Raw genomic sequence first — 13,819 nt, 5'->3', positions numbered from 1 at the left:
GCCGGGTGGGGTGATATGAGAGATGTACGTGGTCGATGTTTTATCTTTGATATTGTGACTCCAAACCTTAACTTCATGATCTATATCTAATAGACCTTACTTGAGAAAGAGCTAGACATTGGTTGTAGTGGAAGAAACAGGAAAACGACAGTTTCTCACTCCAGTTACTGAACACGATTCCAGCACAGTGCTCGTTGACGTTTAGCAATAGAATTGCTAGAGATTACCTTGGAAATATTGAACGACGAATCCGCTAAAACACAACAACAATGTCATCCAAGCCTGAAATCGGCTTCTGTGGCCTAGGCGCCATGGGAATGGGCATGGCAACACATCTCGTCAAGCAGGGCTACCCTGTAACCGGTTTCGACCTCTACCCACCTTCGCTCGAGAAGTTCAAGGCCGCTGGTGGCACTCCATCAACTTCACTCTCGGAGTCCGCAAAAGACAAGCCTTTCTATATCGTCATGGTCGCCGCTGCTTGGCAAGCTCAGCCTGCGCTTTTCGATAAAGACGGCATTGTGGGTGCGCTACCAAAAGGTGCTACGCTCTTGCTGTGCTCAACAGTACCCAGCGCATACGCGAAGAGTGTAGAGAAAGAGCTAGTAGATATCGGCCGGGACGATATCTTATTCATCGATGCGCCTGTTTCTGGTGGTGCAGGACGAGCAGCAGACGGCACTTTGTCCATCATGGCTGGTGCTTCGTCTGTGGCTTTTGAGAAAGGTCAATGGTTGCTAGAGGAGATGTCCGCACCTTCCAAGCTCTTCATTGTCGATGGCGGTATTGGCGCGGGTAGCAATATGAAGATGGTTCATCAAGTCCTTGCGGCAGTTCAGATTCTTGCTCTCAGCGAAGCATATGGTTTCGCTGCTAGGCTGGGCTTGAACGGCAAGGATGTGTACGATAAGGTGCTGGGGAGTACTGGGTGGAGCTGGATGTTTGAGAATCGCAGTCAGAGGACTTTGAAAGAGGATTATTTCCCAGGGGCAAGTGCCGTGACTATCATTCTGAAGGATACTGTGAGTAACTCCGTGTCTTCCGAGATCCCATTTTCGAAGAGACGAGACGACATGACTACGTGCTGACAAGGAATACAGGGCATCATCACATCTACAGCTCGCAGTGTAGCGTTCCCAGCAACCCTCTGTTCAGCCGCAGAACAAGTCTACTTCTCCGCGCTCGACCGGGGCTGGGGAGCTAACGATGACGCTGGCATTGTCCGCCTATGGACTTCTGAACCCGTCACCAGCATCCAGAGCAGTCTCTCAGCCGAAGACAAAGAAGCAAAACTCCAGCTTGTCGTCAACCTTCTAACCGGTATCCACCTCGTTTCTGCGGCGGAAGCCATTTGCTTAGCCAAACACGTTGGCATTCCTCTGGCACAATTTTACGAGTTGGCCTGTGATGCTGCAGGCGGAAGTAGCATGTTCAAGGACGCAGGTGCGAAGATGATTGCGGTTTTGGAGGGCAAAGAAGATGGCAAAGGGAAAGCACTTGGAGGGTACGCGGAATCACTGAAGCAGGCTGTAGATGAGGCACAGGCGATCAAGTGTCCTGTGTATCTTGGCACTGGCGCCTTGAATCTTTTGTTGCAGACAGGGAGTGAGTTGAGCTTGGGCTCGCTGCTCAAGTGCTATATGCCTTAGAGCTGGAAGAAGCATTGTGCAGGCGAGCGACACTATCAAATTTTCTGCGAGATGGAATTGAAAGCGTGTCTACATCTAGTCTTTTGTGGTGATGGTGACAGTTCCCACCTCTAGACCCTCTGCCATAGCCGTGATTGTCAGAGAACCTGGTTTTCCCTTCCTCGCCTTCACGATAGCCAATGCTAGTCCATTGAATGAATCCCTCTGCAGAGAGTGGAACGGAACAAAGTCTGCTTCGAACCCATTGTCCGTAGCAGCAATATCTCCCGGCCCTTCGATCGCGAAGTCAATTGTGTGGTGAGCATTGCGCACAACATTCCCTTCACCATCCACCACTTCCAACGTAACGAAAGAAAGATCCAGCCCGTCAGCCGAAATCTCATCTCGATCAACCGTAAGCCTTAATGCGGCTGGTGGCCTAGTTGTGCTCACACTTTCCGTCGCCCATTCCTCTCCACCCTTGTACGTTACCACCTTGACCTCACCAGGCTGATACACAACCTCATCCCACCTAGCCCTATACTCGGACGCACTGAGGCTTCTCCTCCCTTGAGACACACCATTCACCCATAGCTCAGCCTCTTCAGCATTTGTAAACACATGCACAGGCGTCACCATGCCCACTCTCTCAGCCCAATTCCAATGCTGCGGTACTATATGTGCAATTTTGACATCTGGTCGCCACCTTGCCTGATACAGATAATACCGATCCTTTGGAAATCCAGCAAGGTCAATAACACCAAAATAGGAACTGCGAGCGTCGTAGTAAGGCTCCGGCTCGCCTAGGTAGTCCCAGCCTGACCATACGAATTCGCCGGCGACAAAGGGATTCGCGTCTTGCGCGGCAAATACTTTGTCAGCCGAGGAGCCAAAGTTTGCGGTATGAAGCTCATAGGCGGAGACATAGTAGAGAGACGAGTTTCCACCGCCATTTGTGTCGTTCACGGAGGCGCTATTGAGGTCTGTGACGGGGAAGAGATAGGTACCTCGTGAGCTTAGTGCAGCCGCAGATTCGCTTTCTGCTATCAGTTTGTCCGGGAAGGCATCGTGGAAGGGTTTGTACTGCGGTGGGGTCCGCGTGCCGTTTGTGAAAGAGTACTGAGGTGTATCGCGGATACCTTCTCCCTGGTAGTTCAAGCTCAGGATGTCGAAGGCCTCAGGGAAGGTCATGTTTGGTTTCGCTACATTCATGGACGCTGTGACGGGTCGGCTAGGGTCTTCAGATTTGACAATGTCGTTCAGTAGGCGACCTATCTCGTAGCCTCGATCTCCGCAGCATGTTTGCTCACCGACTTCGTTGCCTACGCTCCAGGAGTAAATGGAAGGGTGGTTACGGTCCCTTCGAACAAAGGAGCGAAGATCAGCTTCGTGCCATTCGGGAAAAATGAGATGGAAATCGTTGTCTGTCTTCTTTTGTTCCCAACTGTCGAAGATTTCGTCCATGACTACAAAGCCGAAACTGTCGGTCATGTCGAGAAGCTCTGGTGCCGGTGGATTATGCGCCATGCGGATAGCGTTCACTCCGAGTTCTCGCAGAGCCTCCAATTGGCGTTTAGCTGCACGATCGTTCCACGCGCTCCCGAGAGCTCCAAGGTCATGGCAGTGTTGGTCTACGCCTTGGATTCGTAGGCGTTCTCCGTTAACGGAAAGCCCTTCTTCGCCACTGTAGGTAAACGACCGGATGCCGAAGTGTGTCTCGTACGTGTCGATTGGAATACTACTGTTGTGGCTCAACAGACTGGTAACAGCGACGTACATGTTCGGCTTTTGGTTTGGCGGAGGTCCCCACAGGTGAGGGTCCTCAATTGCAACTGTAGCGTTCGTGGATTGTTTGCTTCCGAACAGCATTAGACTTGTCCTAGGAAATTCTGCCACCTTTTCTCCCATCTTCTTCACCTCTGCATCGTAGATGTATATGTCGGTAGCAACTTCAACCTCTTGACTCGCATTATTTTTGGCTTCCACATGGACTGAGATGTCGACAGTCGCAGCTTCTGCACTTACATCTCGTGTCGAAACATGGACTCCCCAATTGGAAACGTGAATCGGCTGGACCTTAGTCAACCAGACATTCCGGTAAAGACCAGCACCTGGATACCATCTCGAAGAGTCTATGGGATTGTCGAGCCGGACTACCAACTGGTTCTCGTTGCCTGGCTGCAAGTAAGGCGTGAGATCAAGACGAAATGAGTTGTACCCATATGGCCAACCGCCTACCAAATTGCCATTGAGCCAAACCATAGCGTAAGACATTGCACCATCGACGTCAAGGTAGATCACCTTTCCCGCATCTTCATTGGAAATTGATAGCTTCTTTCGGTAATACCCTACTCCTTGCGACGGTAACCTTGCCATCCCACCTGTAATAGGAGTTGGATCTCCTATGTAGTATGGCCCTTTGATTGCCCAATCATGCGGCAACGTAACATCCTCCCAAGAACTGTCATCGAAGGAGGTTTGTATGTACGGAGTGTTGACAATAGGACTAGTCCATGGGGCTTCATAGTGCTTCGACACATCTTGTATGAATTCGTTGGCGCCTGGGAGAATCCATGGTCTCAAGTATGTGACGTTCCCTTGGGGCGTATCGGTGCGGTTGTCGTAGGTGATTCCATCCGGGTTCTTCTCAGATCGCCAAAACCGCCAGTCTGTATTGATACTCACGCGTTCACGACCGGTAGATGATGTATCGTAATTTCGTGTTTGTACAGCATATGCTCCCACTAGATCGTTATATAGGGATAAGAACCCTAAGCAAATGAACCTAGTAGCCATGCTAGCCTTCTAGCGAAGCTGTGTTCGCCTCAGAAGCTATTGGCCATGCCCAAGACCTTATAGTCCCTTTGGTAGCGAGAGGACCAACTACCGTAAGAGGAGCTGGAACATGGTCTCCTGCGTCACTTCCCCTCGTGCGTAGTCGGTATCTTCCGCGACTGTTATGAAAAATACTTAGGATGAGATATTAGCCTGAGAAGCCGCAGATCTACCCCAGAAACTACCCTGATCAAGACCAGGTCTTCATCTTTCCTAGGTACGGGTACCCGCTCTCCGCATCAAAGGTAGCAATCCTCTCCACAAATTATCCTCCAATAACGTTGTTTTCCGCTAGAGCATCATGATGGGTGCTCGTAGTCGGAATACGATACCATGTAGAGAATCTGACTACGTAATTGTGCCGGCGACACTTCGTACAAGACTGGTGTTGATGAGCATATTCGAGGGGTCGGCTCGGTCGAACAACCTCCGGCTGGAGCTACCCCACACATTCCCCAAAGCTAGGAGCGACTTCCCTGCCCTATGTCGACAAAGAATCTCGACGTCTGTGTGAAACACTGTGAACTAAAACATCGAAGCATGAAAAACTCCTTTATCTGTCATTAGGCTTTGCATCGACATCGCACTCAGTCCAAGTTTGCATTCTTCAGCATCTCTCGGGTCTTGCTATACTCAGTCTCCAAGCTGTTGAAAGAGGCAAGCGTATATGAATAACAGAACGAATCGCAAGAGCTCTCGCAGCTTTTCGTCGAGTTGGGATTCGTTTGTCCTGAAAGGTTGACTTGACAACCAGATCAGCCACTCTACACTCAGGAATCCACATCGAAGACTTGCCTCCTTATTAGGCTCGCAGACATTGTTTTCCACAACTTGGTGCTTCCTCTTTGTCTTCCCATCCATAGCGACTGCTATACGACGGCGCTGCGTCCGGCATCATACTTCCATTCCACCACGTGTCGCAAGAAGCCCTCCTCAGTCCTCCGCCTATTGAGTCAAAGCATATCCCATGCAAACTAGCTGTCCCAGACTCTGGTGAGAGCCCTATCTATGTAGGTAGGAGTGTATTCGAATCCGGTGCTGGCACTCTGTAGCTGATGATCCAGCTCGTGGCGCACTCGGGATGGGGTCGTGATGGGTTTCGACGTATTCGAAATGGAAAGGTCGACAGAGTCTTGAAGTCACTGCGTCTTCTCCAGCCTCATGTCCGCATCTCCATCTCGAGATCCCTAGTCTCTCCGCTCAAGTCTTGCACATCGTCTTGAGCCATTATTTGTGCACTAGCGTCCAGATCTTGTATGACGTTCTCTAGGCCTCGTACTAGGGCTTCTATTTCGGCACGCTGTGCAGTAACAGTCGAAAGTAGCTCGGTATTTGACTGCTGAGTCTCGACGAGCTTAGTGTTCATCTCTGTCGCCTGCTTTTCGAGGTAAGGCATGAGGTGCGCCAAGTGTATTTCGGCCGGGGTAAGGGTATGGGGTCTTTGGTAATGGGTTAGTATTTAATAGCGACAGTAATTGGTGCTTTTGCAGGACTCACGGCACAGGTATCTCAACGGGTCCACCGTTGGCGCTCGCTTCGGCGCGCCTCTTTCTTAATTTCGCATCTTCTATGCATTGATCTAGCGAATTGAGAAGCTTAACAACATTCCTCCTCTCCATGATGTCCTCGAAGTTGGTCTTCCATGTCCGGTCCAGCTGATCCACAATCTGCCCCCTCAAGTTGTCCAGTACCTCTGGGCTATACTGCGCGGCCGTGGGGAAACACGAAGCAAAGTTCTTGGCCGAACACTTGTCTAAGGTCGCTTTTGAAGCCTGATTGAAGACATTGATCAGACCTTGCGCGCGCGGGCCAGGAGCATCAGCAATAGGTCGGGCAGGTGTGGGAGACGGAGAGCGTGACTCTGGGTTCGTAGCGGTAGGCATAGTGGTGTAATCGTGAACCAGTATGGCGGGTGGCAGTCTGGCGTGGAGCGGTCCAGTGAACGTTATCGTTGTCGCATTGCCCTCATCATAACCCAGGCGTGTTTACTTCAAGGCGCGCTTACCGATACACGTGATAGCGTGTCCCGCTAACCCGGCCCCACTTCCCCACAACCATCTCCAACAACTTTTTGTAACTTCTCTGCTTTATCTCTGTTCCTGGCATCGATTAAGGACGATCAACATGACTGTAACACAGTCTTCGGATACATCCGGTAGTTTAAACTATGTTGGCAGTGGTACAGACCTAAAACGCGTCAAGCCACGGCGAGGTTATGGACCCAAGTACATCAACAGGCCGATAGCATTGCGCGAGTCTGGAAACATTGCCCGAACGAGCGCCAAACGCAGAACAGACACCTCTGGAGATCTATGTAATACACTGGATTTGTACGGGAGAACTCTCGAACAAACCTAGCTTTCTTATTATCGACTAACCTCACTTCTAATATTTTAGCAAAGGGACAAGGTTGCAAATCACGGCTCCCTTCAGATCTAAACATGGGACCGCTCATTACGGACATGGCTATCAGAAACCAAGCTGTCGAATAAATACAAAGCCACTAACACGCACGGCTGGGGTTCAAGATACCAAGGAAGTCGGACAACTGAGAAGCTTACTGGATCATCCCCGACGCGTTCATCGTGCCATCATCCAAAACGCTGATCATTGGACCGCACCCTTACTCCCTTCACCGATGCTCCGTTCCCAGGACAATTACAAGTATAATGAAAACAGGAAGCATGGTTCCCAGGACAACCGAGCTGAACCTGCGAAGATAGATCGTGCGGTCGAGAAGGAACCAACCATTAAGGAATCAGGCTCTGTCCTAAAGAAGCAGAAAGAGGCACGCTCTGAGCGAAATGCGAAGAAACGCATCTTTCGGGAGTATGAGGAGCAAGTCATGAACGAAGCGCGCACAACCAAAGAGAAAACAAACATCAGGGTGACACGCTCAGTCACGAAGAGGCGGGCTGCGACAAAAGAGGAGATGAAGCTCGGTGAAAATGTCATGTTCACCGTACCGCAGGCTATTACCATATACAAGAGACAGGAGAAGGATGGTTTTCCATTGGATCTACAGGTAGAAAGATTCAGGACGGGATAACGGGCAGAAAGAGAGGTGACAGTGACCAGCATGAAACCTGGTAGAATACCCCAACTGGAGTCTTTGCGAGAGAAAGCGATAGCCTGAGGAAAAAGATCAGGATGAGATGGGCACTTGTTAGGTGCACTGTACGGGGGGAATGATCGCCCGTCAACGCCTGCAAGGCAAGTATGACTGCCCGTTAGACATAGGGTAGCAAGCAAAATCCCTCGACTGGAAGCTTCAGTCTATCAATAGCATGATCTCTTGACCCATGATTGAGATTGTTTGTATTTGCAGACCCAACGATAGGCACCAAAAACTCCATTGTATGCAAAAAGGTCTTTATTTTGATCAAGGTCAAGCACATAATCTTTCGTCAGCGATGGAAAAAGAAGGATTAAATTTTCTTCCTAGCATGTCGCTACAACGAGACACAAGGATGAATCGCAACTATCAACGATGAATCGACCATGTTCCACAAAGCAAAGCGCTAATGTGCATACATCTACTCTTCGAGGTAAGAAAGCTTACGCATCTCACCCAACCTCGTTCTAGCCTGTGCAAGCGAGTTCTCGAGTTGCAGAATCTCGACCTAAATTGATCTGTTAGTACATGTTCCTCTTCAAACAATGTTCGGTGTTCACATACCTGCTGCTCCATCTGGCGAACCTTGAATTCGTGGTCGCCCAACTTGCTGTAGTCGACTTCCTGGCCTTCGTCCCTGTTCTTCTGGGCGATAATCTCCTGTACCTGCCTGACGAGCGACCTGCAAGCCGCCGTGACAGTCTTGGATGCACCCTCGAGCCTGTCTTGCGTCTTGCTCATGAAGCTGGCCTTGACACGACTGGCAGCCACCAACTGAGCGGTGGAAGCAGCGACGTCGTTGGAAGCGACAATGAGCTGCTCAGGCGAGTTGCGACCGGAGATGACACCGTCGGCGGTCTCGATGAGCATGTTTGTCGATGTGGCGACGGCCTTGGCAGCACTGATGAGACCTTCGGTCCAGCGGTTGTGCTTCTTGTAGAACTGCGTCTTGGACATGCTTCCTCGGCCTTCGCGAACAATTTCTTTCTGCGATTCTGTCGCTGCCTTGATGAGCTGAGCAATCGCATTCGTGACGGCGATGGCGGCTTCGAGGATGGAGTCGTGGATCTTGAGCTCGTAGGTTGAGTACTGGTCCCTTGGCTTCTTCATCAGCTTCGCCAGACGCTCGGCCGCCGCGTCGATGGCGTTGGCTGCCTTGGTCAACTCGTTGTCAACCAGATCGCCAAGGTCGCCAGAGGCATTGGTGATCTTGCTCTTGGGCGCGAACGCGTCTGCAAGCTTAGACAAGCTCTGCAAGTTGCGCACAACCTCGGTGCTGTTGTTGATGACAACGTTGATCTTCTGCTCTGCGTCCATGTCGTACATGCGCACTGACTGGACGTTACGGAAGAACCTGATGGTTGACATTGCAGAAGTCCTTGCACCACCAATGAGCTGGTCGGCCTTGTTCTCGTCAGAAGCGAATCGCGTCAATCCCTTGGTGTTCACCAAAACATCAACTATCGCGCCACCAAAGTTGTTAACGGCGTTAATGACCTCAGCGTGCTTTGCGTTCGGCCCGTCAGCGATGAAGTTGTTGAACGCGGTCGAGAATTCCATGGTACATGTCGATGCCCTCTCAATCTGCGAGAGCACATACGGACCAGTAGCGTTCTGGTTACCAGCCTGCATAGGAGAGTCCAGTTCGTACAACGCATCGTCGACACGTTGCACACCACTTTGGAGGACCGAGTCGATGATGTCGTTGATCTTCTGAAGACTGTCTTGGATAAGGGTATCCAAGTGGCCGTCCAGGACATCATCGTTCGTGCCGGCATTGAGCTTCAGCTCGTTGAGTTCGAGCAGTGTCTGGTCCATACCGGCACGGAAGATCTCCAGCTCCTCCTCCTTGTCACGCAGTTGACGCTCCAAGTCAGAATCACCTTCGCGGTACTTCATCTGGAACTCATCTAGCGTACGGGTCTTGTTTCGCAGCGCCTCCTCAAGATCTGCAATTTCTCGGTTGTGTCTCGACAGCATTGCCGAGAGTTCTGAGCCCTTGCCGCGCTCGAGGTTGTCGGCTCTATCCAGAGCAGCGCGGAGTTCCCGCTTCAGTTTCTCAGTCTCCTCGCGGTGACCACCAGTGTGGCGGTCCTTCTCCATGAGTGCTCGGTCGCGCTCACGGATCATATCTGCCAGCTCCAAGTTCTTGGTCTTCAGTTCGCGTTGCAACCTGTCCCTGCTATCAATGGCTTCCTGGGCTGAGTTTGCCTTGAGCTGAACTGTCTTGAACTTCTGCAGCAGTTGAAGATGCTCATGACGCAGTTGCGAATATAGCTTAGCCAACGACTCGTACTTTGATCTCCATGTGTTGAGCTGCTCCTGAAGTGCCCTTATCTGATCGTCTCGCGAGCCCATTTGCTGTTGGAAGTTTTGATTCATTTGGTTGATCTCGCCTTCTAGAGCCTTCATCCTCTGGTCGTATTGTTGTAGCATGAGCTGGTCGCGTTCGTACTGTGCGCGCGCATTCAGGTTTTCCCGCTCAAGCTCAGCAAGACGCCCCTGTGTCTGCTGTTGATACTGATCGCGCATGAGTTGCTCTTGCGCCAACCGAGCTTGTTCTGCCTGGAGCCTTTGTTGCTCTTCGAAGTCACGTTGTGCTTGCATCGCTTGCTGTTGCTGCTGCTGTTGAGCCTCCTCCCATTGTCGCTGTAGTCGCTGCTGTTCGGCTTCGTATTCCTCTTGCTGCCTACGCTGGTTGTCTTTCCAAAACTCGTTGATCGGCTCTGGGTCGACCGAGGGAGCGCGTGTGGGTTCCGCAGGCTTTTCGTTTTGTGGTCGTTTAGGTAGCGCCGGCGCACTCTCATCTTCAGAAAGTAGGTTTGGTGGTTCTTGTGGCAGCTTTGGTACTGTGATGAGGTTTGTCAGGTATCGCAGATTCGAGCATTCGTAGTAGAACTTGACGAGACGGTAATGCTGCGCATCGTATCGTCCGCGTAGAGGCGAGAGCGCTTCATCGTCACCGAGTGCTACACTGGTTAGCTGGGTTGCAACTTGGCCGAAGTCCTGTCACTTACTTGTATGCATCGCGCGCAGCATGCTAGTGATGAACTTGTAGATACCATACGACTCCTGAACCAACGGCACTAACGCCGCTATCCTGCACTCATTGTTCGCGCCACTTCGGAAGTGAGAGAAGATGAGCTTCTGGAAAGCATCGATCTGATCCTGTAGGGTCATAAGGTCCGAAATGGTTTCATACCCCTCGTTGGGGTCGTTGATCGACTTCAAGCTGATGTACTCCTCGTATTCGAAGGTTCCTGTTCCAATCAGCCCAATGCTTGTGCCCTGCTACCAACTTTCGTACCATTGAACTCCGGGTGTTGTCGGTGGAAGGCAAGCTTGGCCATGAGATAGTAGATGTACTCGGAGATAAGCGGCGCATATCCTCGCATGCCTTCGCCGACTGAGGAGCCGCGTGATAAGCTCTCAAGCCAGCTGGTGTTCGATTGCGCCTCCTTGAGAACGATGGGATGGCCTTCCTGTAGGACCTTGTGGACCGTAATGAGCGCTTTGAATGTTTGCACCTCGTCGGCGAGAATTGGCTGCCTGGAATATGCTATCAGCATTGGTCGCAGTTTGGACACTATGGATGCGCCTTAGTTGACCTACACTTTCATGCCCTGCCAGAAGGAGGCAGAACTCTTGTGGTCCCACGTGTAGACAATGCATGCTCGCACATGTTTTCCTGTGCCAATATAAGCCTCGCTCGCGATCTCGGGGGGTTCGGCACGTACTCTTGGGTGAGACCTCTTCGATGCTTGTGGCTTTACGAATGTTTATGGCAAGCTCCGACTCCTGCCTGTGGTATTCTTTAGCCTGTACTCTGAACAATGCAGCAACGGGTTCCTATGTGTGTCTGGCCCAGTCCGGCATGATGGTGATGGTATACGTACTTCCCCATGTCCACGTTGCGCGAGCTTCCGTAGAGCGCCATCTTGCTCGCCGTAAGCCCCTTCTTGGTTTAGTTGTTGGTGGTATCAGGTAACTGTAGAAATGAAAGGCTGTGGGTCCGTGTCGAGAAGGCGCGCAAAAGTAATGCGCAGGAATGAGGAGGTGTGGGGATGAGTTAAGTGGTTGCGCTGTTGGGGTCAGTCAACCATCAGAGGAGCTCCTACTACCTACTCGACCGACCCTGGGAGGTGGTTCGTGCTGCTTGGCGCTTCGTCATCGCCTTCACCCGCGACGAGGCATCGCACGCGATAATTGGTTGCTGCCCAACTAACCTTCTTACATTTCCCATTGCATCCTAGAAGTACTTGCAGGTAAAACCTCTTTACTCTAGCCATAATCCCCCTAAGGCGTGTCTTGCGCAACCCGTGCCGCGAACTCCTCCCCCCGGGCTGTGCATCCTGGCATAAACTGTTGCCTTCGCCATCGACTAACAACGCATACGCGGCTACATGCGCAACCGCCTCGGAGTCTGAGTTGGCATTTGTGATGGAGGGTGAGAGGATGCATCTTCACTAAATGGGGCTGCATGGCTTCGCTGCATGCACCCTCGAACCGCGAACTGTACCGATCACGCATGGCCAGCGCAACGATCATCAGGAACTGCTATGTCATTTTACATGATATGCTCGGATGCGACTCAAGGGTATAAACGCCATACAATGCTACTAGTAATACAATATTGATGCCCTATGACGCCGTGACGAAAGGCTGGACAACTTAAACCGCCTCACTTTTACCTCCCTTGCTGAGATATGCTGCCATAGGGTCGGCAGCCATTGTCCTTTTGCGGCGATACTCTTCCATTTCTTCTTCATTTACGCCTCCAGTCATCTCGTCGAGAGCTCGTTTCCGACTGGCAGCATCGCTTTTCTCTTTCTCAGCGCGGTCTGGAGCATTCGGTACGTGTTCCTCGAGAGCCGCCTCTTCTTTCCATGCAATCTCTTTGGAAACTTCGTCCAGGTCAGCACCGGTTCGCATCCGGTCTGCTAGCTCAAAAGCCTCCTTGCCTGCCTCGCCTGTGCAGTACGAGTTCTTGACGGTGGAGTGACAGCATGCAAAACCCCATTGGAAGTTTGACCACCAACTGCCCCAAACTGATGTGTGGTTGTTTAGTAGTACATCCTCTGGATACTTGGACTTTGCCTTGACTTTTGGTGCACCCTTGATGCCGCCCCGCTCGTCGTACTCGACATATCGCTCGTTCTCTGTGACAGCCGTCTTGCGGAGTGTGTCGTCAGTGAACTTTTCCTGGGTGCCGTACTTCTCGGCCAGGGCCTTCTTCCTGGCTGCGGCCATCTCCTCAGCCTCCTTCAGCTGTTTCTTCCGCATGACCTCGCCAGATGTAGGATTGGCCTGCAAATGTAGTTTGTTTTTGTCTCCGCGCTCCTGTGTCTCCCAAGCATATCGCTGCGCCTTCTCAAACTCGGCTGCATCTCCAGAGGCCTTCATGAAGCCCTCTTCTGCTACCAATTGGGCTGCGTTGTCGGCTGTTGCACCGCTGTCAACCATGGAGCGTGTCTTGGGGTCGTATTTGGCCGAGTCTAGATCCAGGTTGAGCAGGTACTTTGCAGTGTCTTCTCGTAATCGCAAATTGCGCGTAGATGTGGCTTGCTTCCTTCCCATGTCTGTCTCAGCGTCGTATTTGTCGCCCTCGTCTTCGTCGTCAGACTTGTCACCCTTTTCAGCTTCTTTTGCCTTCTTCCGGATCTCCTCCATGGCGTTGTATTCCTCAATGACTTCCTCAAAATGCGATGCATCGTAGCCATTCCATCGATCGCGCTTCGCATCGAACCCTAGTTGCACGTCCTGGATGACCTCGTCTGCCTCGATGTTCTTGCCCGTGAACTTGGCGCCTGCCTTGCGTGGCCGGCTTAAGCAGTCCTTCTTCTTGTGCGTCATGGCTCCGCAGTTCTCGCATGCGCCTTTGCGGAATTTGGTCGCAGCCGGCCCTACCTTCTTCCCGCGATCGTACCATTTTGAATCTTGCTCCTGCTTCTGTAGACGCTGATGCTCGAGGTAATCGGTGTTGTCCTCGCCAGTCTCGTCGACTGCGTAGAAGGGCTTCTTGGAGATGAAGGAGGGGATGTATTCGTTGCGCTCTTTCGCCGCGGCAGACACGTCGGGCTTCTTGGGTTGAGAGGGCGGCATGTTGGTCTTGGTGTGATGCCTCGGTCGCGTTGAGTGGTCAAGGTTGTCAGTGTTGGTAGAAGCTTTAGGTTGGCGGCGAAAGTGGATCGCGAATTAGTGGCGTAGGGCTGCAGCGTCGATCTCGCGTCTCACGGGACCA

At 51.7% G+C, this 13,819-nt stretch overlaps 6 protein-coding genes across 6 annotated transcripts; 2 read left to right on the top strand and 4 right to left on the bottom strand.

Moving 5' to 3' along the window:
* Positions 1-269: 269 nt before the first annotated feature.
* Positions 270-1,649, top strand: J4E82_000506 (uncharacterized protein; the record flags this gene model as incomplete). Its single annotated transcript, XM_051726827.1, has 2 exons — positions 270-1,022; positions 1,101-1,649. 2 exons carry the CDS (start codon positions 270-272, stop codon positions 1,647-1,649), a joined length of 1,302 nt encoding a protein of 433 aa, XP_051593252.1.
* A 75-nt stretch (positions 1,650-1,724) lies between these two features.
* On the bottom strand, positions 1,725-3,902 carry J4E82_000505 (uncharacterized protein; the record flags this gene model as incomplete). The annotated part of the gene is made up of 1 exon (XM_051726826.1): positions 1,725-3,902. The coding sequence occupies one exon, from the start codon at positions 3,900-3,902 to the stop codon at positions 1,725-1,727; it is 2,178 nt and encodes a 725-aa protein (XP_051593251.1).
* A 1,720-nt stretch (positions 3,903-5,622) lies between these two features.
* J4E82_000504 (uncharacterized protein) lies at positions 5,623-6,346 on the bottom strand (the record flags this gene model as incomplete). Its single annotated transcript, XM_051726825.1, has 2 exons — positions 5,623-5,902; positions 5,961-6,346. 2 exons carry the CDS (start codon positions 6,344-6,346, stop codon positions 5,623-5,625), a joined length of 666 nt encoding a protein of 221 aa, XP_051593250.1.
* Positions 6,347-7,101: 755 nt separating this feature from the next.
* J4E82_000503 (uncharacterized protein) lies at positions 7,102-7,512 on the top strand (the record flags this gene model as incomplete). The annotated part of the gene is made up of 1 exon (XM_051726824.1): positions 7,102-7,512. The coding sequence occupies one exon, from the start codon at positions 7,102-7,104 to the stop codon at positions 7,510-7,512; it is 411 nt and encodes a 136-aa protein (XP_051593249.1).
* Positions 7,513-7,999: 487 nt separating this feature from the next.
* J4E82_000502 (uncharacterized protein) lies at positions 8,000-11,515 on the bottom strand (the record flags this gene model as incomplete). The annotated part of the gene is made up of 7 exons (XM_051726823.1): positions 8,000-8,086; positions 8,143-10,547; positions 10,596-10,838; positions 10,886-11,127; positions 11,191-11,266; positions 11,316-11,380; positions 11,475-11,515. 7 exons carry the CDS (start codon positions 11,513-11,515, stop codon positions 8,000-8,002), a joined length of 3,159 nt encoding a protein of 1,052 aa, XP_051593248.1.
* A 734-nt stretch (positions 11,516-12,249) lies between these two features.
* On the bottom strand, positions 12,250-13,680 carry SLU7 (mRNA splicing protein; the record flags this gene model as incomplete). Its single annotated transcript, XM_051726822.1, has 1 exon — positions 12,250-13,680. The coding sequence occupies one exon, from the start codon at positions 13,678-13,680 to the stop codon at positions 12,250-12,252; it is 1,431 nt and encodes a 476-aa protein (XP_051593247.1).
* Positions 13,681-13,819: the final 139 nt, after the last annotated feature.

Source organism: Alternaria postmessia (assembly GCF_024291825.1).
Source record: "Alternaria postmessia strain BMP 2775 chromosome Unknown scaffold_2, whole genome shotgun sequence".
In the NCBI taxonomy this organism is placed as follows: Eukaryota; Fungi; Ascomycota; class Dothideomycetes; order Pleosporales; family Pleosporaceae; genus Alternaria; species Alternaria postmessia.
Note: the sequence above shows the minus strand (reverse complement) of the source record. Positions and strands in the feature narration are given on the sequence as shown.